This window comes from Apodemus sylvaticus, chromosome 3 (assembly GCF_947179515.1).
Source record: "Apodemus sylvaticus chromosome 3, mApoSyl1.1, whole genome shotgun sequence".
Lineage (NCBI taxonomy): Eukaryota > Metazoa > Chordata > Mammalia > Rodentia > Muridae > Apodemus > Apodemus sylvaticus.
This window is the reverse complement of record NC_067474.1, coordinates 123476418-123502135: the sequence shown is the minus strand read 5'-3', so window position 1 is coordinate 123502135 and position 25718 is coordinate 123476418. Positions and strand designations below refer to the sequence as shown.

The 25718-nt window shown below is 42.0% G+C and overlaps 1 protein-coding gene across 1 annotated transcript in view; it reads left to right on the top strand.

The window, feature by feature from the left end:
• Positions 1 to 25718, top strand: part of Scp2 (sterol carrier protein 2) — an 80910-nt gene that overhangs the window by 18556 nt on the left and 36636 nt on the right. Inside the window, exons 6-9 of the mRNA XM_052176964.1 lie at positions 2771 to 2897; positions 10823 to 10886; positions 12590 to 12676; positions 21845 to 21995. Coding sequence (XP_052032924.1) covers positions 2771 to 2897; positions 10823 to 10886; positions 12590 to 12676; positions 21845 to 21995 — 429 coding nt within the window. The remainder of the gene's footprint in view (positions 1 to 2770; positions 2898 to 10822; positions 10887 to 12589; positions 12677 to 21844; positions 21996 to 25718) is intronic.

Here is a 25718-nt window from a genome sequence, read left to right as displayed (position 1 = left end):
AGAGACAGGTGGAACTCTGTGGGTTTGAAGCCAGCCTAGTCTACACAGAGAGTTCCAGGACACCCAGGGTTTACCCTGACTCAAAAAATAAAATATCTCCCATTCTTACATTGATTACTTGTTGAAATGAATGCTAATACATTTTTTCAAAATTATATGTATGTGGGGGAGGAAAGTAGATTGTTGGGATGGGGTAGGGGTGGGTATGGGTGTGCGGTGGCCTGCTCAGAGGGCAGTGGCTATGCTGACATTCCTTGCAGGAATCAGTTCTCTCCTACTGTGAGGTTCCCAGGGATCAAACTCAGGTGGCAAGTGCCTTCACCCCACCCCGTCCCCATCCCGAGCCACCTCGGCAGCCCCTTCGGGGTATGATTGGAGTTTTCAGGTAAAAGCCTAGGCTCCCGCATCTCCCGGGTTCAGGTTCCATCCAGTGGCGAGGTATCCTCGGTATGCCACTTAAACACATGAGTAATGACAGAGAGTGGAGAAAGAGATTCAACAAGGCCACACTGGGAAGACAAGAGATCAAAGGATTCAGGCACCTCAGGTCCATCTTGAGGTTGCTGCCAGAATCCTTCAGTTTAAACAGTGGGCAAGAAGTTTGCTTAACTAAGCAGTCTGGAGGGTGTAGCTTGCATCTGTCCTGCAGTGTGATCCCAAGGTGCTTCAAAACATCCTTTAAATACTTTTACTACAGCGTGTTTGTGTGTGTGCATGTTTTGTGTGTATGCGTGTGTGTGTGTGTGTGCACGTATGTGGGTGTGGGTGTGTGCACATGCCATGGTTTAGGTTTGGAGGTCCGAGGGCGACTTCCAGGCATTGAGTTGCAGGGATTGAACTCAGGCAGTCGGACCCTACCTTATCCTCATCCTGTGTAGCTCTGCATGCAGCATCCCCAGTTACACTCGCGCTTTGGGAGTCTGTTCTCATGGCCCGTCTACATAGATCGTTCTTCAGCCTGCACAGCCCCACCTCAGCCTCACTGTTATTGTAGCTCTGATGTTCCATCAGTTTTTGTCCTCCTGACATCTATTCTGAATTTATAGAATCATATTTGCATATTGATTGGGCCTCATCATTTGTCCCTCTCTCCTCAATCCGCATGTCTGAAGCACAGACTCAGGCTGGCACATTCACGCCTTTATTCTCTGCCTTCAGTTACTGCTAGAGGGCGGAGAGTGGAGGTTTAGTAAGCCTGGTTTTGTTTTGTTTTTTGTTTTTTTTTTTTTGTTTGTTTGGTTTTGTTTTTTAATTCACCAGTAAAGAGATGGCTCAGCAGTTAGGAAGTACTGTCTGCTCTTACAGGGACCTGCATCCGATTCCCAGCATCTACATAGTGCCTTATAAACATCTGGGGTCGCTAGACACATACAAGGTACACAAACATACATGCAGCTGAAACGCCCGTACTTATAAAATAACAAATGTTTTAAAAACCCAAGAGAAGCATTTCAGTCCACACTTACTGTGTGTCTGTGTCTTCCCATGGCATGGCTGGAAGATGAGGTTGAGGACTACTTGTTGGGTCTGTTGTTTGACCATGTGGCCACCCAGGGATTAAATTCAGGTCATCAGCCCCTGTGGGAAGAGCCTTTACCCACGGACCCGTCTCTCTGGCTCTGGAAACATCTCTTAAAAGAATTAATAAGCCAAGCACAGTGATCTCAGTACTGGGGAGGCAGAAGTTGTCAGATCTCTATGAGTTCTAGTCCAGCCTGGTCCACATAGTTCCAGGATAGCCAGGGCTATGTAGAGAGTCCCTGTCTCAAAAACAAAAACTGGGAAAAAGAAAAAAAAATCAAGGAGATATTTGTTGTAGTAAATATTTAATCTAAAAATTTGGGTTTCTGTCCTGCCTTTGATCATTCAGTTCCCAGATAAAAGACACAATCTTTATATTTATGATAAGCCTTTAATGCACCAGAGCTGGGCAAATTTTTACACTCTAGGCTATTAGAATCCCCCCATCAATAACCCCGAGTTATAACTTGCCATGTTCCATCTGGGCTGTTCTTAACTCTGATTGGCCAGCCCTCAAGGCCACGTTTCCACGACTCACCTACCCCAAGGCATCTTCTCTCCTCATCCTGGTCTCTCCTCTCTCCCTTTCAAGTCACCCTCAACCAGATAACTCCAAACCCACCTTCCTCCAATCCCTCCAGTAATGGGCTGTTGCCAACTTTATTTAACCAATAGTTTTAAATTAAAGAAGAAGGTCTGTACAACAAAAGCTTGTAACTGTGAGAAGTCATTCGTAGGCCTAGACTTTACAATATATAGCAACACACCAAACCACAACATACATACATACATACATACATATATATCACAGACCCCCTCCCCAACCTCTTTTGCAAGGACACTAACCCTGTTCATGAAGACTCTGCTCCTGATACTAGCACCTTGGGGATTAGAGTTCAGCATGTATATATGTATATGTGTATACGTGTGTGTGTGTGTGTGTGTATGTGCACATGTGCATGTGTGTGTGGGGGGGTCCTGCGTGTCCTAAACTGGCCTCTGACTTGCTGTGTATCCAAGGCTAATCTTAAACTCTTGATCCTCCTGCCTCTGCCTCCCAGGCGGTGGGATGTGCCGCCATACCCATATTTTCATGTTTTCCTGCTACAAAGTATTTTTGATAATTTCATCCTCATTGGCTATTTTGGTTTATTGTGTTCTCAGGGTAAGAAAATGTCTTGACAATAGTGTAAGTTACAAGAGACATGTTTAAGTCAGCTGCTCATTAAATTTTATTTTTCTCTTTAAGTATTCAGATCGGTCCAACCCCAGTGACAAACATCTTGAAGTCTTGATCAATAAGTATGGCTTGTCTGCCCATCCAATTGCTCCTCAGATGTTTGGGTCAGCTGGGAAAGAACATATGGAAAAATATGGTATGTTAAAAACAGCATCCTTTACATCAGTAGTTCTCAATTTGTGAGTCTCAGCCCGTTGAGGGAGGTCAAACAACCTTTCCCAGGGGTCACCTAAGGCTATAATGCATGCTGGATGTTTACATTATGATTCATAACAGTAGCAGAATTATAGTTATAAAGTATCAACAAAGATAATTGTATGCTTGGGGGTCACAATACCATGACATACTGTGTTAAAGGCTCACAGCAGGAGGAAGGCTAGGGATCATGTCTCTAGAGGCTGGGTGTAATGACCCATGCTAATTCCAGCACAGAGGTACTTGCATCTCCTTAAGTTTAAGTCCAGCTTGGTCCACATAGTGAGTCCCAGGCTAGCCCAGCATGGGTAGTATGATCTTGCCTCAGAACAACCACAACACAACACAACACCTGCCTCCAGGCTTGCTCCAGTTATGTACACGCAATAAGAAATGGTGGGGAAGCCGGGCGGTGGTGGTGCACGCCTTTAATCCCAGCACTTGGGAGGCAGAAGCAGGTGGAGTTCTGAGTTTGAGGCCAGCCTGGTCTACAGAGTGAGTTCCAGGACAGCTAGGGCTACACAGAGAAAACCTGTCTCAAAAAACCAAAAAAATAAAAAATAAAAATAAAAATAAATAAAATAAAAAAAATTAAGTGGTGAGGATTTGATAAGGACATATGGAAGATATTGGGATAATTGGGATAATTAAGATGTAAAATATTTTTGAAAAGATTTCTTTGTGATTTTTATGGGTGCGGTGTTTTGCCTGTGTACCATGTGCATGCCTAGTGCCCTTGGAGGCAAGAAGAGGGCGTCAGATCCCTTGGGCCTGAAGTTACAAGTGGGTGCTGGGGATTAAACCTGGGGCTCCACAAGCACTGCGCCAACCGAGCTATGTTAGCAGACCCCCTCCCCAACCTCTTTGCAAGGACACTAGCCCTGTTCATGAAGGCCCTGCTCCTGATACTAGCACCTTGGGGATTCGAGTTCAGCATGGGGGGCGGCGTGGAGAGAGGGCTCAGCGTTTAGATTTCAGCATGGGATGCTGGTCAGGACATCAGCGTTCCGTTGTTCACTGCCTCTCTCCTGTAGAGGCCCCATCTCCTAGTCATTGAGGGCAGACTTTCAACATTAGGATTTAGGAGGGAGGAGGATATTAGGAATATCTTTGAGGTCCTTTGGTAGTGTTACAGATAAGGGCAGTCAGTCTCACTGGGAAGTGGAGATCCTGTGAGAACAGCTGATTCCTAACTGTGAAGTCAGTAACTGTCACTGTGTAAGCAAGGAGAGTCTTTTTCAGTTGTTTATGCATTTGTGTTTCTGGGTGCTGGCAGGTGACTGCAGGACCTTGCTCACACCGGTTCTGCTGTTCTTCCTTTACAGCACTAGAGAGTAAGTCTGCCAGCCGGGCTTTCATCTTAACTATAATTGTAGGAAGACACGAAAGCCATACTGATAATATCCGTTCTCCAGTTACATTAGGCCTGGTACGTTGTAGGCTCAGTAGGAGCAAGTCAGACTGTTACAAGTTGCTGGTAGACATGAAAATGGGAGGCAATTTCTCTTCCATGAATACCTTCTGGGTTTACCTGCAACGTATGGAAGATGTGTTTATACATGGTTGACATCATAACACTCTTTGTGGAAAACTAAATAACCCTGACTCTTCTGTAGAACGCTGGGTTAAGTGATCATCTTGGGTGGTTTTTTTAAAAATCTATTTTGCAAATAAAGTTATAAAGTCTTTTGCAACAAATTGTCTGAATGTCATAAATACTTTGTTTCCTCACTTTCTGGATAACAAATGTGACCAGATTACAGTTTTATTGATGATGGTGGTGGTGGTGATGTTGCAGATGCAGATGATGCATATGTGTGTGGAGGTGGGAGGGTAGCTCTTGGGAGTCAGGTCTCACCCACCACCTTGTCAAGCAGGGTCTCTCTTCCTGCTTCTGCCCTGTACTGTGTACTCAGGATAGTGGTTGTTGGGCTTGTGGATGGTTCTCCTCTCTGTCCCCATCTCTCCATAGGTCCTCTGTGATCACAGATAGGTGCTGCTGCGTCTAGAGTTAACTAGGTTCTGCATATCAAACTTGGGTCATGAGACTTGTGTGGCAATCTCTCATGCCCACTGAGCCATCTCCCTGGCCCAATAGCTTAAAGATTGAAATTGTTCATGGTTGTCAGTTGAGAGGTTATCAGTTTTGAAAGATAGTAAGACTCACTTTTAGACTTATGAAGAGTTGTTGCTCTGATGGTTTTTACTTTATTTATTTATTTATTTATTTATTTATTTATTTATTTATTTATTTATTTTGGAGACAGTTTCTCTGCACACAGTAACTCGCTCTGTTTGCCAGGCTGGACTCAAACTCACAGAGATCCACCTGCCTCTGCTCCCTGCTGGGTTTAAAGGCGAGAGCCACCACCACTGTCAGGTTTTCACATTTGTTTTGAAATAATTTCAGACTTCATGACAATGTTGGACAAAATATTCCTAATACCTTTCTTTCTAGATCATTTATATTTTGCTTACTTTTTTGGGTACCTTTCTCTATATTATTGTATAACTTAAATATTTAAGAGTAGGCCAAGAGTAGTGGCATCCACCTTTAATCCCAGTCCGATCTGCAGTGTGGGGCCCAGACCAGCTAGGGCTGCATACCCTGCCTGAAAATGAGTCAGTTACAGACATGCACAGCAAACTGTAACAATCAAATCGAGAATGTGCATATATTATGTATATCAAATCAAATCTAATTGAATAATCAAAATCACGAAGAAGTTAATATCAAATCAAGTATAGCGAAGAGTGTGTCTGAGCTGTTGCAGGGACTTGTTTGAGTTCAGGCCTCCAAAGCCCAGACACCCTACATAGGAAGTCCTCAAGCTCTCCCTGCTGCAAGAAAAACCTAGGTAATGTTGACATGATACTGTTACCCAGCCTTTATGCCGATTTCAGGCCTTGTTAATCATCACACAGATAAACCCCTTTTTTTCTTAAAAGCCCTTCATGATTTTGTTTGAAATTCTTTTAAAAAAATTACTTTCAATGTGCATGGACTATTTTGCTTGCGTGTGTGTTTTTGCACCCCTTGTATACCTGATGTCCATGGAGACAGAAGTAGGCAGTGGACTCCCTGAAACTGGAGTTGCAAACAGCTACCATGTGGTTGCTGGGAATTGAACCCAGGTCCTCTGCAGGAGGAGCCAGTGCTCTTAACCACTGAGCCGCCTCTCCAGCCCTCTACTGTTTATCTTTCAATGTTTTGTTTGGTTTTGTTTTTCTTCAAAACAGGGCTTCTCTGTATAGCCCAGGCTGTCCTGGAACCCTGTACACCAGGCTGGCCTCACACTCAGACCTCTGCTTGCTTCTGCCTCTGCCTCCTGAGTGCTGGTTTTAAAGGAGTGTGCTGCCACCGCCTGGCTTGCTTGTAGTGTTTGCAGACAGGGTCTCATGAAGCACAGACTGGCCTGAACTCTGTATATCCAGGCAAGCCTTGAACTCCTGATCCTCCTACCCCTGTCCCTTAAATGCCTAAATTACAGGTGTGTTCTATCATACGCTGCTAAGTGACAACTCCCTCCCCTTTTTTGGTTATACTTACTGAGTTTGGATGTTATTTTGTTTTTGAACTTAGGTCTTCAGGAGCTAATCTTCATTCGCCACATTGAAATCACACAGAAGTTGACTGTATTAACTGAGGCACTGGGGATCGTGGGCCTGTGCTGGTCAGGCAACTTATCACTGGGCCCTCGTCTGCTTGCCCTGGGTTTTCTGGGTTTTAGTTTTATATTTCTTCATAAAAAGATTGTTTCTCACTTTTAATGCTCTACAAGCATTTATGGAGTGTTAGAGATGTGGTTTACAGATGTGGTAGAGTTTCGTGTGACAATGTTTGAGTCAGAGTTTTGGGGGGCATGTAGAGTTAGTTGTCTAGTGATTGTCCCTCTGTCCTTTCCTTTTCCTTTTGTCCTTTGTTCTTTCCTCTTTCCTTCCCCCATCCTCCCTCTCCCTCTCCCTCCCTTTCCTCGCTCTCCCTGCCCTCTCCCTCTCAGGTTAGCCACTGAGGCTGTCCTCTGATTTTTTTTTAAAGATTTATTTATTTATTATATGTAAGATATCTTTACAAATGGTTGTGAACCACCATGTGGGCACTGGGATTTGAACTCATGACTTCTGGAAGATCAGTCAGTGTTCTTAGCCACTGAGCCATCTTTCCAGCCCCCCTCTGATTCTTAAGTTGCTGAGCATGACCTTGAATGCATAGTCCTACCTTTGCTACCTCCTGAGTGTTGGGATGGCAGGCCTGTGTCACCATATCCCATTTTTCTCATTGAACCCAGGGCCTCCTACCAACTGATACACATCTTCACCCTAGTTTTCTATATTTAACTATTTTATTTCTAATGGGATCAATTTTAGTTATCTTTATTTCTCCAGTAAATTATCCTTTTCACTTAGATTTTCAAATCAGCTTGATTAGGACTCTAAAAAGTAATGTCATTATTTATTAACTGATTTAAAATACCATTTACAATTTCAGCTTTTACTTTTAGGGGTCTGGGAAGAAGGCTCAGATAAGGGAACTTGCTGTGCAATCGTGAAGACCAGAGTCAAGTCCCCAGTGCTCAAACAGCACTACAAATACCATGCACACACTGCCTCAGTGCCCATACAGCACATACAAATACCATGCACACACTGCCTCAGTGCCCATACAGCACATACAAATACCATGCACACACTGCCTCAGTGCCCATACAGCACATACAAATACCATGCACACACTGCCTCAGTGCCTATACAGCACATACAAATACCATGCACACACTGCCTCAGTGCCCATACAGCACTACAAATACCATGCACACACTGCCTCAGTGCTCATACAGCACATACAAATACCATGCACACACTGCCTCAGTGCCCATACAGCACTACAAATACCATGCACACACTGCCTCAGTGCTCATACAGCACATACAAATACCATGCTCACACTGCCTCAGTGCCCATACAGCACATACAAATACCATGCACACATTGCCTCAGTGCCCATACAGCACATACAAATACCATGCACACACTGCCTCAGTGCCCATACAGCACATACAAATACCATGTACACCCATGCCCCAGTGCCTATAATATGGCACATACAAATACCATGCAAATAAATGGAAATTTAAAAAATCCCTTTATTTCTATTATAGGAACACTTTTCTCTGTGTGTTCGCACTTTGGGAGGCGTCATTCCCTCAACTCTGTGGGCCGCCATTGGCTCCTGTCCTCTCTCTGCTGTTTTCCCTCTGGCTGATCTTGTTACCCCAAAGGTTTGCGGTAGGGATTTGGCCTTGTTTGCATTAGTCTTTTTTCCCTTAACTTACAGAGATCCTGAGGTTTGGGTGCCACTGTTCTGGTTTTCCTCATTATATGGTACTGTACAGTCCTGCTTTTCCTTCTTGCTTATGTTATTTTGGAGGCTATAGAGGCAGACAGAGCAGCTTCCATTGGCCTTAGAAATCCTGGTATTGGTATTTTTAAACTTACATGCTTCCTTACATTTTATATTATTTGGAATAGCTTAATAATTTTCTGGTCTAAAATTTGAAATAGTTGAATTTGTTTTTGTTTGTTGGCAAGGTCTATCTACAGTGTAGCCTGGGCTAGCCTAGAACTCAGTGTAACCCAGGCTAGCCTAGGATTCATGCATACCTCTTGCTTGACTGTAGCTTATAGGCATGAACTACTGTGTCTTTAAATTAACTTGATAGACTCAGCAGATTTTTGTGGTTTTATAATTTAATTCTAGGAAGCTGGAATTCTTTTTTCTTTTTTTGGGGGGGGGGAATTTTGTTTTTGTTTTTGTTTTTTGGATTTGGTTTTGTTGAGACAGGGTTTGTCTGTATAGCCCTGGCTGTCCTGAAACTCACTCTGTAGACCAGGCTGGCCTCGAACTCAGAAATCTGCCTGCCTCTGCCTCTCAGAGTGCTGGGATTATAGGCGTGTGCCACCACCGCCTGGCTGGAATTTTTTTAAAAAATACTTTTTATGCTAAGTATAATCTTCGAACAGCCAAAATTCTTTTTTTTAAAAAAAGGAGAACATTTGAGGGTGGGGGATTTATGTAATTGAAGATGATCTTGAATTCTTAATCTTCCTTTCTCCACCACAAGTGCTGGGATTACAGGTATTCTCTTCTATGCCTGGTAACATCCAATAAAAATTGATTGGCAGTTCAGAGTTAGTGTCCATCTAGCCTTTGGCTAGTATCAGGCTTAAGAAATACATCGTAGGGCGCTGGGGAGCTGGCTCAGCAGTTAAGAGTACTGACTGCTCTCTCAGAGGTCCTGAGTTCAAATCCCAGCAACCACATGGTATCTCACAACCATCAGTAATAGTATCCTATGCTCTCTTCTGGTGGGTCTGAAGACAGTGACAGTGTACTCACATACATAAAATAAATAAATAAATAAATCTTTGAAAAAAAAAAGAAATCCATGGTACATGCTCAGGTCTTTTGCATGTGCAAGGCCATGGAAAGCCTTGTCTTGAAAACAAAAGCAACCAACAAAACACCTCAGACAGACCAAACCTCAGAAGCAACAACGACAAACCTTCAAATCTCTTTTCCTATAGTTTTTACCCATGGTCTTTATTTTATTTTGAGACAGGATCTCATTGTACAGCCTTGACTAATCTGGAATTTGAAAGTGTAGACCAGGCTAGCTTCAAACTCGGAACCTGCTTCTGCCTCCTGAGTCCTGGAATTAAAGGCATGTACCATAGCATCTTTCCCTATTTTATTGTATTTTTTGAGACAAGGTTTAGTGTAGTCCAGGCTGGCCTTAAACTCTCGGTCATCCTTGCTTCCGTGTCCTTTGTGTTGGGATTATGGGTGTTTGGCACCACTCATTGAAACTATGAGTCGAAAACTTGGCCACAGTTTTCCTGGTAATCACATCACACCATTAGAACACCTGAGTCTGTACATAAATAGAACCTCAGAATAGAACCTATTCTGGGTTGGGCAGTGGGGGTGCATGCCTTCAACCCCAGCACCTGGGAGGCAGAGGCAGGCAGAGCTCTGTAAATTCAAAGCTATCCTATACTACATGCTGAGTTCCAGGCTAACCAGAGGCTAAACAGTGAGACCCTATCTCAAAATACAGCACAACACAAAACAAAAGAAAAAAAAACCCCTCCCCCCCAAAGATCTGAGAAGCAGGCATAATTCACTGGATGAAACCTTTCTTTTTATTTTATTTTATTTTATTTTAGTTTAGTTTAGTTTAGTTTAGTTTAGTTTATTATTTTTGGTTTTTTGGATTTGTTTTTTTCGAGACAGGGTTTCTCTGTGTAGCTCTGGCTGTCCTGAAACTCACTCTGTAGACCAGGCTGGCCTCGAACTCAGAAATCCACCTGTCTCTGCCTCCCAGAGTGCTGGGATTACAGGGGTGTGCCACCACCGCCTGGCGGATGAAACCTTTCTAAAGGCCCTTCTGCTGTATCATAAAGGGAGGTTGTTGGGATTGTTTCCAAGGCCCCGGAGGATGTGATGGGCGCACCCACTGGATCCTGGCTTGGGAGTGTCTGACAGACACGGTCACACTGTTGCCAATGCTCTACAGCTGCACGATGGCGCCAGGCTGCATTTGCTAGTTCGTGAAACCGAATCCTAATTATCCTAAATAGAATAAACCATTTGAACTGTTCTTATCTCATACGTCTCTCGATTCTGTTTATGAAATGCTCAGATTTAATTATAACAAATTATATGAGTGATCACTGTCTTTAGCCCTGATATCAGTGCAGGAGAAACTGTGGAGATATTTAGCCAAACACTGAGGTCCACTGTGACATTTGAGGGTAATGAGCTGCAGAAAACAGTCCACTGATGGATGTTTGCTCTCTCTGCAGGAACAAAAGTTGAACACTTTGCAAAAATTGGATGGAAAAACCATAAACACTCAGTTAATAACCCGTAAGTATTTCAGAGGCATGACATGAAAATCTGGTCTGTCCTAAACCATGTAATCTGCAGTTGTATTCTTGGAAAACTAGTGTGAGCTCTCAAAGATATTAACTTGGATGTTTGTGTGTTTGTTTGTTTTATAAAAGAAAGACTTGTAGCTAAATCATACATTGTTTTCTTTTGCCATTCTAGTTTTTGGCTTGTTTATACTTAAAATATCATCACAGCCTAATGGTTGGTTTGTTCTTCCCTCCCTCCTTCCCTCCCTCCCCCTCCCTTCTCTCTCTCTCTCTCTCTCTCTCTCTCTCTCTCTCTCTCTCTCTCTCTCTCTCTCTCTTTCGGAGTCGGAGTTTGAGAGCATAGCCCTGGCTAGCCTCCAGTTTATGGCAATCCCCTTGTACCACTTCCGCAGTCCTGGGGTTATAGGCATGGCTTTTCCCACCTGGCTTTAATGATTCTTTTAAATAAGAGTAAGAGTGATAGGTATTAAAAATGTAATAGGGAGTGATGATGTAGGTTAGTGGTAGAGCTCGTGATTAGCATGTGTGAGGTCCTAGGTTCAATTCTTTGCACAGCAAAAACAATTGTAAAATGCATATTAAGTTTATAATTGAGATGAATTTCAGTCACTTTAGTGTTATTAACTTATTCTGGAAAAACCACATAACTAGTTATATTCAAAAAATAATCTACAGTAAATTTTATCAGATGTATTCAAATTCATTGTCAATCAACAATCTTGGAATGCTTATTGGTGGTGCATTGGTAGTTCACAGCATGAACTCAGTGTTTTCTGGGGGAAAGTGATCCGCTGGGAACTGAATTGATACCACATAATGAGAATCTGTATAAAAGCAATGCCAAACGTGTACAATGTTTGATATTTTCTTTTGCCAATGATACCATAAAAATATCACAGACTGGATGAGTTATAAGGAAAGAATTGGGTTTATTTTGCTCTGTGTTTCTGAGCATGCAAGGTCACAGTTCTGATGATGGCTGCCTCCTCCTCCTCTTCCTCCTCCTCCTCCTCCTCCACTTCTCTCCTCTCCTCTCCTCTCCTCTCCTCTCCTCTCCTCTCCTCTCCTCTCCTCTCCTCTCCTCTCTCCTCTCCTCTCCTCTCCTCTCCTCCTCTCCTCTCCTCCCCTCCTCCTCTCCTCTCTTCCCCTCCCCTCCCCTCCTCCTGTTCTCTCCTTCCCTCCCCTCTCCTCTCCTCCCCTCCCCTCCTCCTCTCCTCTCCTCTCCTCTCCTCCCCTCCCCTCTTCCTCTCCTCTCCTCCCCTCCCCTCCCTTCTCCTCCCCTCCCCTCCTCCTCTCCTCTCCTCCTCTCTTCCCCTCCCCTCCCCTCTCCTCTCCTCCTCTCCCCTCTCCTCCCCTCTCCTCCCCTCCCCTCCCCTCCCTTCATCCTCTCCTCTCCTCCCCTCCCCTCCCTTCTCCTCCCCTCCCCTCCCTTCATCCTCTCCTCTCCTCCCCTTCCCTCCCCTCCTCTCCCCTCCCCTCCCCTCATCTCCCCTCCTCTCCTCTCTTCTCTTTTCTTTCCTTTTTTTTTTTTTGAGACAGGGTTTTGTAGCCCTGACTGTCCTGGATCTCACTTTGTAGACCAAGCTGTCCTAGATCTCACTTTGTAGACCAGGCTGGCCTCCAACTCCGAGATCCACCTACCTGCCTTATAGTTGCTTCTTTGCTTCTTATAACCACTTATCTTGTGTTTAGGTATTCCCAGTTCCAAGATGAATACACCTTAGATGAAATAATGAAATCAAAACCGGTTTTCGATTTTCTGACCATCTTACAATGTTGGTAAGAAAAGCATGACTGCTCTCTCCCTGCCCGTCCCACGGTGGCCACCCCTTAGGCTGTGTCTGCAGCTTCTGGAGGATGATCAGTGTGTTCCTCGCTCTGCTTACTTCAGGAGAGTGTACCCTTATTTCCTGTGGCTGCTCTGAGGTGGATCCCCTCCTGTCCTGAAAAGTTCCATTTTATTTCTTCCTTCTTTAGTAACTTCTGTTTGGTTTGACTGTTTTCTGTTTGTTCATTAAAAATGTGCCTCAGGTGCCGGTGCAGCCCTTGGGCCTCGGAGCTGTTTGGTTTCAATACAGGAAGTTTTACTCTGTGACAGATAAGAGTGGATAGGAAAAAAGGAATTGCAGCTCTAACGGATGTGTGCTCGTAGTCACACTTGACCCTTGCCTGCCGCGCTCTCACTCCTGGAACTCTGACTGAGTAGAGTGTAGTCCAGTGTACACCCCAGGCTCTACACTGGAGAAACTGGGATTCAGTTAAAAAAAAAAAAGGTCAGCTGTCACCTGTTACATATAGACTGAGGGACAGCCTACTTAGAAAATTCTTCCCAACCGCTGGGGGGCCTCGGATATGTGCCACCTCCCTCCATAGCTTACTGTAGGTCTGTGCTGAGATCTCAGGGGACTTACATCTGGATTTTCTATATTCCCACTCTATTCTGTCCCAGCTTCCAAAAGGGTTTCAGACTGAGCTCTCTGGGGTATAGCAAAGCTGGAGTGGTGTGAACCCATAGTCAGTCTGCTGGGGGCCAGCCCCCGCGCTTCCTCTTTCTTCTTGGTTCTTCTTGTAGCAATTGGGGGGAAGCGCTTCAGTGGGGCTGAGACTTGGTTTTAGAGATACTTACAGTTGCTATATAATAATAAAATGCTTACCTATCTTAAGTCTAAGTCACTTTGCTACTGTAACTGATCTGCCTGAGTTCCTTTTGGGCCAGAAACTGCAGTTTCTGGCAGTTAGCACCTCAGAGTAAATCAGCAGGGGATTAAGTAAAGGATTAATTGCTAGAGCCTTTTCCATCTTGTCCAGATGCCTCTTGCTTGTCAGGTGAGGGGGTAAGTTTGGAACAATAAACTTCTACTGAACCAGAAGAGAATAATGATTACAGAAGGAAAAACTTTTAGACAAACAAATATGGATTAAACTCACATAAATTCATATACAGATTCATGCATACACATTCATAAATCTCCATTTGAACCAGTTGGGCCCAGCTTACATACTTATCTCATAATTACATACTTACACACACACACACACACACACACACACACACACACACATATGCATATGGAGAAAAAGACCAAGCACTGGTGCAGAAGGAATTCACTCATTCTGGATGAAAAATGAACTCCAGTCTTTATTGCACAGAGAAAGAAAAAGCTTCTATACTTTTATTGCTAAATAAACTAAAACCAAGTATGTAAGAAGAAAGCTTTGTTCTCTATAGTAAAACAGCCTGCCTTGCTATTAAGAAAAGACCTGTCCTGTCCCACGGTAAGAAGAAGCCTGCCTGCTCCTTCTGCTCTCTGAGGCTTCTTCTTTTTCCCTCTTTACCTCTGCATTCTGCACATTGCTCTCTTGGCTTTTCATGTTACCTAAAGTTTCTAAGTTATTCACTCTGCATTCTCCTTCTACTCTTGCTCTCTCCTGAAGTAACAGTGCTCCCCATGCCTTACTTCCAATGCTTTCTCGCCAATGTTTTATCTTCGAATGTGATCTTTCCTAGTCTTTCGTACCTTTTCTAGAAGAATGGATCACATAGTTTTTCCAAAGGTCCATTTTTTTATTTTACAAAAGTTCACTGGAAGTTCAAATATAAATTTAAATCATAAAATGAATAAGAAGTTTACAGCAGAGAATGTTACATGCATATCCATTAAGAGTAATTATCTAGCTAAACACTCATTTTCTGTCACTAGCTCAGCAGGTTTATGGAGAGTTAAAAACGATAACTTTTGTGACTGATATTAGTGAAGTTTTGTATAGATAAACCCAGCTAGTACTTTATCTTCTGTCCTTAGTTCCCTTTTGAGACCTTTGGTTAATGGTTTTACAGCCCCTTGGAATGTGCTCTGAGGCCTTGCCTACAGGAACAAACCCATTGTAGATTTTTTCTTTTTTCTTTTTTTTTATTGAATATCATCTTCATTTACATTGCCAATGTTAAAACATTTCCCAATTTCCCCCCTCCCCAATGACCCCCAACCCCTCTTCTCACCCCTTGCCTCCACATATATGCCCTTCCACCTGACACACTCCCACCTCCCCCCACCTCGGTTTCCCCTTGTTGGGGCCTCTATCGAGCCTTTATATGACCAAGGACCACTCCTCCCACTGATGACCAACAAGGGTTTCCTCTGCCACATTTTTGGCTGGAACCTTGTGTACCCCTTGGTTGATGGTTCAGTCCCTGGGAGTCTTGGGGCGTCTGGGTAGATGAAATCTTTGTTCTTCCCATGGGGCTGTAAACCCCTTCAGCTCTTCTGGACCCCACCCTCCAGCTCCTCCATTGGGGACCCCAAGCCCAGTCCAATAGTTGGTTGCTAGCATCTGCCTCTGTATTTGTAAGTCTCTGACAGGGCCCCTCCGGAGACAACCATGGTATGCTTCTTTTGGTATACACTTCTTGTCGTCCATAGTAGTGTCAGGGTTTGGTGACTGTTTATGGGATGAATCCCTAGGTAGGGCAGTCTCTGGGTGGCCTTTACTTTAGTCTCTGCTCCACACATTGTCTCTCTTATTGCTCCTGTGAGTATTGTTCCCTTTCTCAGAGGAACCAAAGCACCCTCACTTAAGTCCTCCTTCTTCTTGAGCTTCCTGTGCTGGGTGAATTGTATCTTGTTTATTTTGAGCTTTTGGGCTAACATCCGTTTATCAGTGAGTGCATACCATGTGCATTCTTTTGTGACTGGGTTACCTCGCTCAGGATGACACTTTCTAGCTCCATCCATTTACCTAAGAATTTTATGAATTTATTGTTTTTAATAGCTGAATGGTACTCCATTGTGTATATATTCCACAGTTTCTGTATCCATTCCTCTGTTGAGGGACATGTGGGTTCTTTCCAGCTTCTGGCTATTATAAATAAGGCTGCTATGAACATAGTGGAGCTCTAGGAGAACCTTCTGGGTATATGCCCAGGAGCAGTATAGCTGGGTCCGCAGGTAATGTGTAATTTTCTGAGGAATCGCCAAACTGATTTCCAGAATTGTTTTACCAGCTTGCAATCCCACCAACAATGGAGAAGTGTTCCTTTTCCCCCACATCCTCTCCAGCATCTGCTGTCCCCTGAGTTTTTGATCTTAGCCATTCTGACTGGTGTAAGGTAGAATCTCAGTGTTGTTTTGATTTGCATTTCACTGATAACTAAGGATGCTGAACATTTCTTTAGGTGCTTTAGAGCCATTTGAGTTTCCTCAGTTGAGAAGTCCCTGTTTAGCTCTGTACCCCATTTTTAAATAGGGTTATTTGACTCTCTGGAGACTTCTTGAGCTCTTTGTATACATTGGATATTAGCCCTCTATTGGATGTAGGGTTGGTAAGGATCTTTTCCCAATTTGTTGGATGCTGTTCTGTCCTATTGACCATGTACTTTGCCTTACAGAGGCTTTGCAGTTTTATGAGGTCCCATTTGTCGATTCTTATTCTTAGAGCATAAGCCATTGGTGTCTGTTCAGGAATTTTTCCTCTGTGCCCATGTGTTCAAGATTTGTCCCCACTTTCTCCTCTATAAGTTTCAGTGTGTCTGGTTTTATGCATAGATCCTTTGTTCATTTGGTCTTGAGCTTTGTACAAGGAGATAAGAATGGGTCGATTTGCATTTTCTGCATGAAGACCTCCAGTTGATCCAGCACCACATTTGTTAAAAATGCCTTCTTTTTTCCACTGGATGTTTTTAGCTCCTTTGTCAAATATTAAGTAACCATATGTGTGTGGGTTCTTTTCTGGGCCTTCAATTCTGTTCCACTGATCTTCCTGCCTTTCTGCATACCAATACCAAACAGTTTTTAGCACTATTGCTCTGTAGTAGAGCTTGAGGTCAGGGATGGTGATTCCCCCAGAAGATCTTTTGTGGTGGAGAACAGTTTTTGCTATCTAGGGTTTTTTGTTATTCCAGATGAATTTGAGAATTGCTCTTTCTAGATCTATGAAGAATTGATTTGGAATTTTGATGGGGATTGCATTGAATCTGTAGATTGCTTTTGGCAAGATGGCCATTTTTACTATATTGATCCTGCCAATCCATAAACATGGGAGATCTTTCTATCTTTTGAGACCTTATTCGATTTCTTTCTTCAGAGGCTTGAAGTTCTTGTCATATAGATCTTTGCTTCATTAGGGTCATAACTAGGTATGAAATATTATTTGGGACTATTGTGAAGGGTGTCATTTCCCTAATTTCTTTCTCATCTTGTTTATCCTTTGAGTAGAGGAAGGCTACTGATTTGCTTGAATTAATTTTATATACAGCTACTTTGCTGAAGTTGTTTATCAGCTTTAGGAGTTCTCTGGTGGAAGTCTTGGGGTTGCTTAAGTGTACTATCATATTATCTGCAAATAGTGATATTTTGACTTCTTCCTTTCCAATTTGTATACCTTTGACCTCCTTTTGCTGCCTGATTGCTCTGGCTAGGACTCCAAGTACTATATTGGATAGGGAGAGAGTAGGCAGCCTTGTCTGGTCCCCGATTTTAGTGGGATTGCTTCAAGTTTCTCTCCATTTAACTTGATGTTGGCTACTGGTTTGCAGTATATTTCTTTCACTATGTTTAGGTATGGGCCTTGGATTCCCGATTTCTCCAAGACTTTTATCATGAAAGGATGCTGGATTTTGTCAAAAGCCTTTTCAGCATCTTATGAAATGACCATGTGGTTTTTTCCCTTTAGTTTGTTTATGTAGTAGATTACATTGACGGATTTCCGTATATTGAACCATCCCTGCATCCCTGGGATGAAACCTACCTGATCATGGTGAATTATAGTTTTGGTGCATTCTTGGATTCGGATGGCCAGGATTTTGTTCAGGATTTTTGCATCAATGTTCATGAAGGATATTGGTCTGAAGTTCTTCTTCCTTGTTTGGTCCTTGTTTGGTTTAGGTATAAGCGTTATTGTGCCTTCATAGAATGATCTGGGTAGTGTTCCTTGAGTTTCTATTTCATGGAAATGTTTGAAGAGTATCAGTATTAACTCTTCTTTGAAGATCTGATAGAATTCCCTGTTAAACCCATCTGGTCCTTTGCTTTTTCTTTGATGGGAGACTATTAATGACTGCTTCTATTTCCTCAGGACTTATGGGACTATTTAGATGGTTTATCTGATCCTGTTTTAACGTTGGCACCTGGTTTGTATCTAGAAAGTTGTCCATTTCATCCAGGTTTTCAAACTTTGTTGAGTATAAACTCTTGTAGTAGGATCTGATGATTTTTTTGAATTTCCACAGTTTCTGTTGTTATGTCTCCCTTTTCATTTCTGATTTTATTAATTTGGATACTGTCTCTGTGCCTCTGGTTAGTCTGGCTAAGGGTTTATCTATCTTGTTGATTTTTTTTCAAAGAATCCTTGTTTTGTTGATTCTTTGTATAGCTCTTTTTGTTTCTGTTTGGTTGATTTTGGCCCTAAGTTTGATTAATTCCTGCTGTCTATTCCTCTTGGGGGTATTTGCTTCCTTTTGTTCTAGAGCTTTCAAGTGTACTGTCAAGCTGTTAGTGTATGCTCTCTCCATTCTCTTTTTGGAGGAACTCAGAGCTATGAGTTTTCTTCTTAGCACTGCTTTTATTGTATCCTATAAATTTTGGTATCATGTGTCTTCATTTTTATTAAATTCTAAAGTCTTTAATTTCTTTCTTTATTTCTTCCTTGACCAAGCTATCGTTGAGAAGAGCATTGTTCAAAGTCCATGTGTATGTGTGTTTTCCATTGCTTTTGTTTGAGCTTAAGACCAGCCTTAGGCCATGGTGATCTGAGAAGATACATGGAATAATTTCAACATTTCTGTATCTGTTGAGGCCCGTTTTGTGTCCAATTATATGGTCAATTTTGGAGAAGGTACCATGAGGTGCTGAGAAGAAGGTATATTCTTTTGCTTTAGGGTGGAATATATATATATGTTAGATCCATTTGGTCCATAACTTCAGTAAGCTTCACTGTATCTCTGTTTAGTTTCTGATTCCATGATTTGTCCATTTTTGAGAGTAGGGTGTTGAAGCCCCACTATTATTGTGTGGGGTGCAATGTGTGCTTTGAGCTTTACTAAAGTTTCTTTTATGAATGTGGGTGCCCTTGCATTCTGAGCATAGATGTTCACAATTGAGAGTTCATCTTGGTAGATTTTTTTTCTTTGACCAGTATGAAGTGTCCCTCCTTATTTTTTTTTGACAACTTTTGGTTGAAAGTCAATTTTATCCAACATAAGAATGGCCACTCCAGTTTGTTTCTTGGGACCATTTGCTTGGAAAATTGTTTCCCAACCTTTGACTCTTAAATAGTGACTGTCTTTGTCACTGAGGTGGGTTTCTTGTATGCAACAAAACGTTGGGTCCTGTTTACATATCCAGTCTGTTAGATTATGTCTTTTTAATAGGGGAATTGAGACCACTGATATTAAGAGATATTAAGGAAAAGTGATTGTTGCTTACTGTTATCTTCTTAGTTAAAGGTGAAATTCTGGTTATGTAGCTATCTTCTATTGGGTTTGTTAAAAGATTACCTTATTGATTTTTCTACGGTGTGGTTTCTTGCCTTGTGTTGGTATTTTCCACCCATTATCCTTTGCAGAGCTAGATTTGTGGAAAGATAGTGTGTAAATTTGCTTTTGTCATGGAATGTCTTGTTTTCTCTGTCTATTGTAATGGAAAGTTTTATTGGGTATAATAGTCTGGGCAGACTTTTATGTTCTCTTAGGGTCTGTATGATATCAGCCCAGTCTCTTCTGGCTTTCATAGTCTCAGGTGAGAAGTCTGGTGTAATTCTGATAGGTCTGCCTTTATATGTTACTTGACCTTTTTCTCTCACTGCTTTTAATATTCTTTCTTTGTTTAGTGCATTTGGTGTTTTGATTATTATGTGACGGGAGGAATTACTGCTCTGATCCAATCTGTTTGGAGTTCTGTAGGGTTCTTGTATATTCATGGGCATCTCTTTCTTTAGGTTAGGGAAATTTTCATCTATAATTTTGTTGAAGATATTTACTGGGCCTTTAAGATGTAAATCCTCGCTTTCTTCTATACCTATAATCCTTAGGTTTGATCTTCTCATTGTGTCCTGGATTTCCTGGATGTTTTGGGTTACAAGCTTTTTGCATTTTGCATTTTCTTTGATTGTTGAGTCAATGTTTTCTATGGAATCTTTAGCATCTGAGATTCTTTCGTTTATCTCTTGTATTCTGTTGTTGATTCTTGCATATATGACTCCTCAATTCTTTCCAAAATTTTCTATCTTTTTTGTTTGTTTGTTTGTTTGTTTGTTTGAGACAGGGTTTCTCTGTATAGCCCTGGCTGTCCTGAAACTCACTCTGTAGACCAGGCTTTCCTCAAACTCAGAAATCCACCTGCCTCTGCCTCCCAAGGTTTTCTATCTTCAGAGATGTCTCATTTTGTGATTTATTGATTCTATTTCCAGTTTTAGATCCTGTATAGTTTTGTTCAGTTCCTTCACTTGTTTGTTTTTTTCTGAAATTCTTTAAGGAATTTTTGTGTTTCCTTTTTAAGGGCTTCTACCTGTTGACCCATGTTCTCCTGTGTTTCCTTTAGGGATTTTTGTGTTTCCTCTTTAAGGGCTTCTGCATGTTGACCCATGTTCTCCCATAATTCCCTATGAGATTTTTGTATTGCCTCTTTAAGAGCTTCTTCTACCTGTTGACCCGTGTTCTCCTGTATTTCTTTAAGAGATTTTTGTGTTTCCTCTTTAAGGGCTTCTACCTTTTGATCCATATTCTCTTGTATTTCTTTAAGGGATTTTTGTGTTTCAACCTGCTGACTCATGTTCTCCTGTATTTCTTTAAAGGAGTTATTTATGTCCTTCTTGAAGTCCTTCATCAGCAATATGAGATGTGATTTTAAATCTAGCTTTTGTTTTTCTGATGTGATGGAGTATGCAGGATTTGCTGTTGTGGGAGAACTGGGTTCTGATGGTGCTATGTTGCCTTGGTTTCTGTTGGTAATGATCTTGCATTTGCCTTTGGCCATCTTGTTATCTCCTGTGTTAGCTGGTCTTGCTGTCTCTATCTTCTCTGTCCTGCAGGCCTGGGTTTCTGTACTCCTGGGATTCCCTTTCTCTCCAATGCCCTGCAAACATCTGGTTCTCCAGGAAGTCTCAAGTGATGGGATCTCTCCTGGGGCAGACTTGGCAAGGGTCGAATGCCCTGCAGGCTACTATTTCTCAAAAGTTCTGCTGCTGCTGGATCTTGAATGCTCTGCTGATGCTGGTTCTAGAATGCCCTGCTTCTATAAGTTCAAATGCCCTACTGGTGCCAGTTCTCGAATGCCCTGCTCCTGCCAGTTCTCTAGAGAGTATCAGGAAGTAGGCTCCTCCCTGTGACAGAAGGGGTACAGTTCTACTACATCCAATGGAATGGGGTGGTGGTGGGGAGGAGGGAAGGGTAGAAGGGAAGGAAGGGGAGTGGTGATCTGGGGGTTGCTGGGTATTGAGTCCCAGAGCGGCTCTGGGCCTCTAGGAGTGCAGGGTGATTCTTATCGGATAACCTGCTCCTGCCAGTTCTCTAAAGAGTATCAGGAAGTAGGATCTTCCCATGTCAGATATGGCACAGGTCTACCACATCTGGTGGAACAGGGCAGTGACCCCGGTTGTAGATTTTAATCCAAGGTAAAACCATCTCAGGAAGATCACCTGCTAGCTTTTAGCTTCTAGATGGCTCCTGGCATATTTCTTCATAGTATTAAGACAGGAAGCAGCCTTTTAGACTCACTCCACAGAAAGTCTCCAGAAATTGCCCCATGCATATCCAGGATTCTTTCAGTGAGGGTTTGAGGGAGAGACTGCAGACTAAGCAGTGAGGACCACTTGAGGTCTTGCTGTAGGTTCAGCCTCAACAGGATGGATGTGCAGTTTAGCTGTAAATACCACAGAGAAGACTGCGAGCTGGCTAGGAGGCAAGCTTGGCCTAAGGAGATGCTGGTGTATGTAAGTATTCTCACTTCTCATTAGTCCCACATCAGATGGTGCTGCAGCAGCGATTCTGTCCAGTGAGGAGTTTGTGCAGAAGTATGGCCTGCAGTCCAAAGCTGTGGAAATTGTGGCACAGGAGATGATGACCGACTTGCCTAGTACATTTGAAGAAAACAGTGTTATTAAAATGGTATGTCAGAGATTCTTTTTTTAAAAAAAATAAAATTAAGGAAATAGTATTTTAAGTTCCAACCTAGTATTTCATTAGCTCTGGAAGGTATTATAAAACTTGATCTAGAAAGGTTCTCATTGTAGCCCATCCTTAAGGGTTTGTGAAGGGTGTGGGCTTGGTACACTCCTGTAATTGTGGCATAGAAGAAGGAGTATCAGGAATTCAGGGATAGCCTGAGCTACATTGCTAACCAGATGTTATTTAGGTTGGAGTCATAAGTAAGGTATTTTAATTTATTAGACATGCTGGTTTGGGGTTTTGTTGTTGTTTTGGTTTTTTTGTTTGTTTTTTAGTATAAAGTAGAGTTTATTTAGGGCATGGGAAGGGGAATTCAGGGGGTAGTAGAGGTAGAGAAAGGCAGGAAGAAGGAGAGAGTAGAAAAGTAGAGGCCAGCCATGACCGCATGGGGGGGGGGAGGTGGAGGGAAGAGTCTAAGAGGGCAAGAGACAAGAGAGTAAGAGAGACCAAAGCTTTTTTTTTTTTTTTTCTGAGGCAGGGGTTCTACACATAGCCCTGACTGTCCAGGATATCTCTCTGTAGATCAGGCTAGCCTCAAATTCAGAAATCATCAACTCTGCCACCTGAGTGCTGGAATTAAATGGGTGGGCCCTTATTGAAGAGAAAGTAAGAGTTCAGACCTAAAGTGAGTTGGACAATTAAAGATTTGCCCTTGGCCCACAGAAACAATTGCATGGTAAAGTACAGTTTGTAAAATAGTTTTTACACATGCTAAAAATTTTGAAATGCTCACACAACTTAATCAGTGCTTTGGTTTGGACCTAAACTGTTCATGGATGCTCCTGTATTAGAGACTTAGTCCCTGATTGAGCAATGTTTTGAAGTAGAGTCTTTGGAGGTGTTGCTTCATGGTGTCTCCAACCTAATCAAAGTACTAAGGCATTGATGTATTCAGAGCTCCGTGGGTTTCAGGGCAGAGGTGTTGTTGACAAAGCTAGCACTGTCTGCTTCCCGGCCTTCATGAGGTGGACAGCCTTGCTCTGCTATGTGTTCTCTGCTATGATGGGCCTGGTGTGTTAGCACCAAGTGACCTGGCATTGAAACCTGCAAATCATGAAGCAGACGAATTTTTTCCAGTGGGCACTTGAGAGGTAGGGCAGGAAGAACAAGAGCACAAGGCCATCCTTACTACACAGTGTATGTGAGGCTAGCCTGGGCTACATGAAATTCTGTCTAAAACAAAACAAAACTAAAAACCCTTTCCTGCTTTCCAGGGTTTTTTTTTTTTTTTTTTTTTTTTTTTAGGTATTTTGTCCCTGCAGTGGGACATTGACCAGCAAAGTCATTTACTCAGATTGTCTCACAGCACACTTTCACACTTTATAGTATTTTTGCCTTGTTCCTTGAATAAAAAATCAAACGTGGTCTGTGCAAAATGGTTTGAATCCTGTATGATCTTCTAAAATAGGTTACATATTTTCCTGTAGAAATTGTCTGATATTTTTCACTGTCTGTCTCATAATGATGTATTGAAAATCTTCTTCAACTAGTACAACTGTACAACATGATCTCATCATTACAGCTATACACTATGATCTCATCAGTACAGCTGTACAACATGATCTCATCATTACAGCTATACACTATGATCTCATCAGTACAGCTATACACTATGATCTCATCATTACAGCTATACACCATGATCTCATCAGTACAGCTATGCACTATGATCTCATCACTACAACTATACACTGTGATCTCATCAGTACAGCTATACACTATGATCTCATCACTACAACTATATACTATGATCTCATCAGCACAACTATACACTACGATCTCATCACTACAGCTATACACTATGATCTCATCATTACAGCTATACACCATGATCTCATCAGTACAGCTATACACTATGATCTTATCACTACAACTATACACTGTGATCTCATCAGTACAGCTATACACTATGATTTCATCACTACAACTATATACTATGATCTCATCAGCACAACTATACACTATGATCTCATCACTACAGCTATACACTATGATCTCATCACTACAGCTATACACTATGATCTCATCACTACAGCTATACACTGTGATCTCATCACTACAGCTATACACCATGATCTCATCACTACAGTCATACACTACGATCTCATCACTACAACTATACACTATGATCTCATCATTACAGCTATACACCATGATCTCATCACTACAGCTATACACTATGATCTCATCATTACAACTATACACTATGATCTCATCAGTACAGCTATACACCATGATCTCATCTGTACAGCTATACACTATGATCTCATCATTACAGCTATACACCGTGATCTCATCAGTACAGCTATACACCATGATCTCATCACTACAACTATATACTATGATCTCATCAGCACAACTATACACTATGACCTCATCAGTACAGCTATACACTATGATCTCATCACTACAGCTATACACTATGATCTCATCAGTACAGCTATACACTATGATCTCATCATTACAGCTATACACCATGATCTCATCAGTACAGCTATACACTATGATCTCATCACTACAACTATACACTGTGATCTCATCAGTACAGCTATACACTATGATCTCATCACTACAACTATATACTATGATCTCATCTTATACACTATGATCTCATCACTACAGCTACACACTATGATCTCATCACTACAGCTATACACTGTGATCTCATCACTACAGCTATACACCATGATCTCATCACTACAGCTATACACTATGATCTCATCACTACAACTATACACTATGATCTCATCAGTACAGCTATACACTATGATCTCATCATTACAGCTATACACTGTGATCTCATCAGTACAGCTATACACCATGATCTCATCACTACAGCTATACACTATGATCTCATCATTACAACTATACACTATGATCTCATCAGTACAGCTATACACTATGATCTCATCCGTATAGCTATACACTATGATCTCATCAGTACAGCTACACGCTATGATCTCATCATTACAGCTATACACCATGATCTCATCAGTACAGCTATACACCATGATCTCATCACTACAACTATATACTATGATCTCATCAGCACAACTATACACTATGATCTCATCAGTACAGCTATACACTATGATCTCATCACTACAGCTATACACTGTGATCTCATCAGCACAGCTATACACCATGATCTCATCACTACAGCTATACACTATGATCTCATCAGTACAGCTATACGCTATGATCTCATCATTACAGCTATACACCATGATCTCATCAGCACAACTATACACTATGATCTCATCAGTACAGCTATACACCATGATCTCATCACTACAACTATATACTATGATCTCATCAGCACAGCTATACACCATGATCTCATCACTACAACTATACACTATGATCTCATCATTACAGCTATACACTATGATCTCATCAGTACAGCTATACGCTATGATCTCATCATTACAGCTATACACTATGATCTCATCAGTACAGCTATACGCTATGATCTCATCATTACAGCTATACACCATGATCTCATCAGCACAACTATACACTATGATCTCATCAGTACAGCTATACACCATGATCTCATCAGTACAGCTATACACCGTGATCTCATCACTGCAGCTATACACCATGATCTCATCACTACAGCTATACACCATGATCTCATCACTACAGCTATACACCATGATC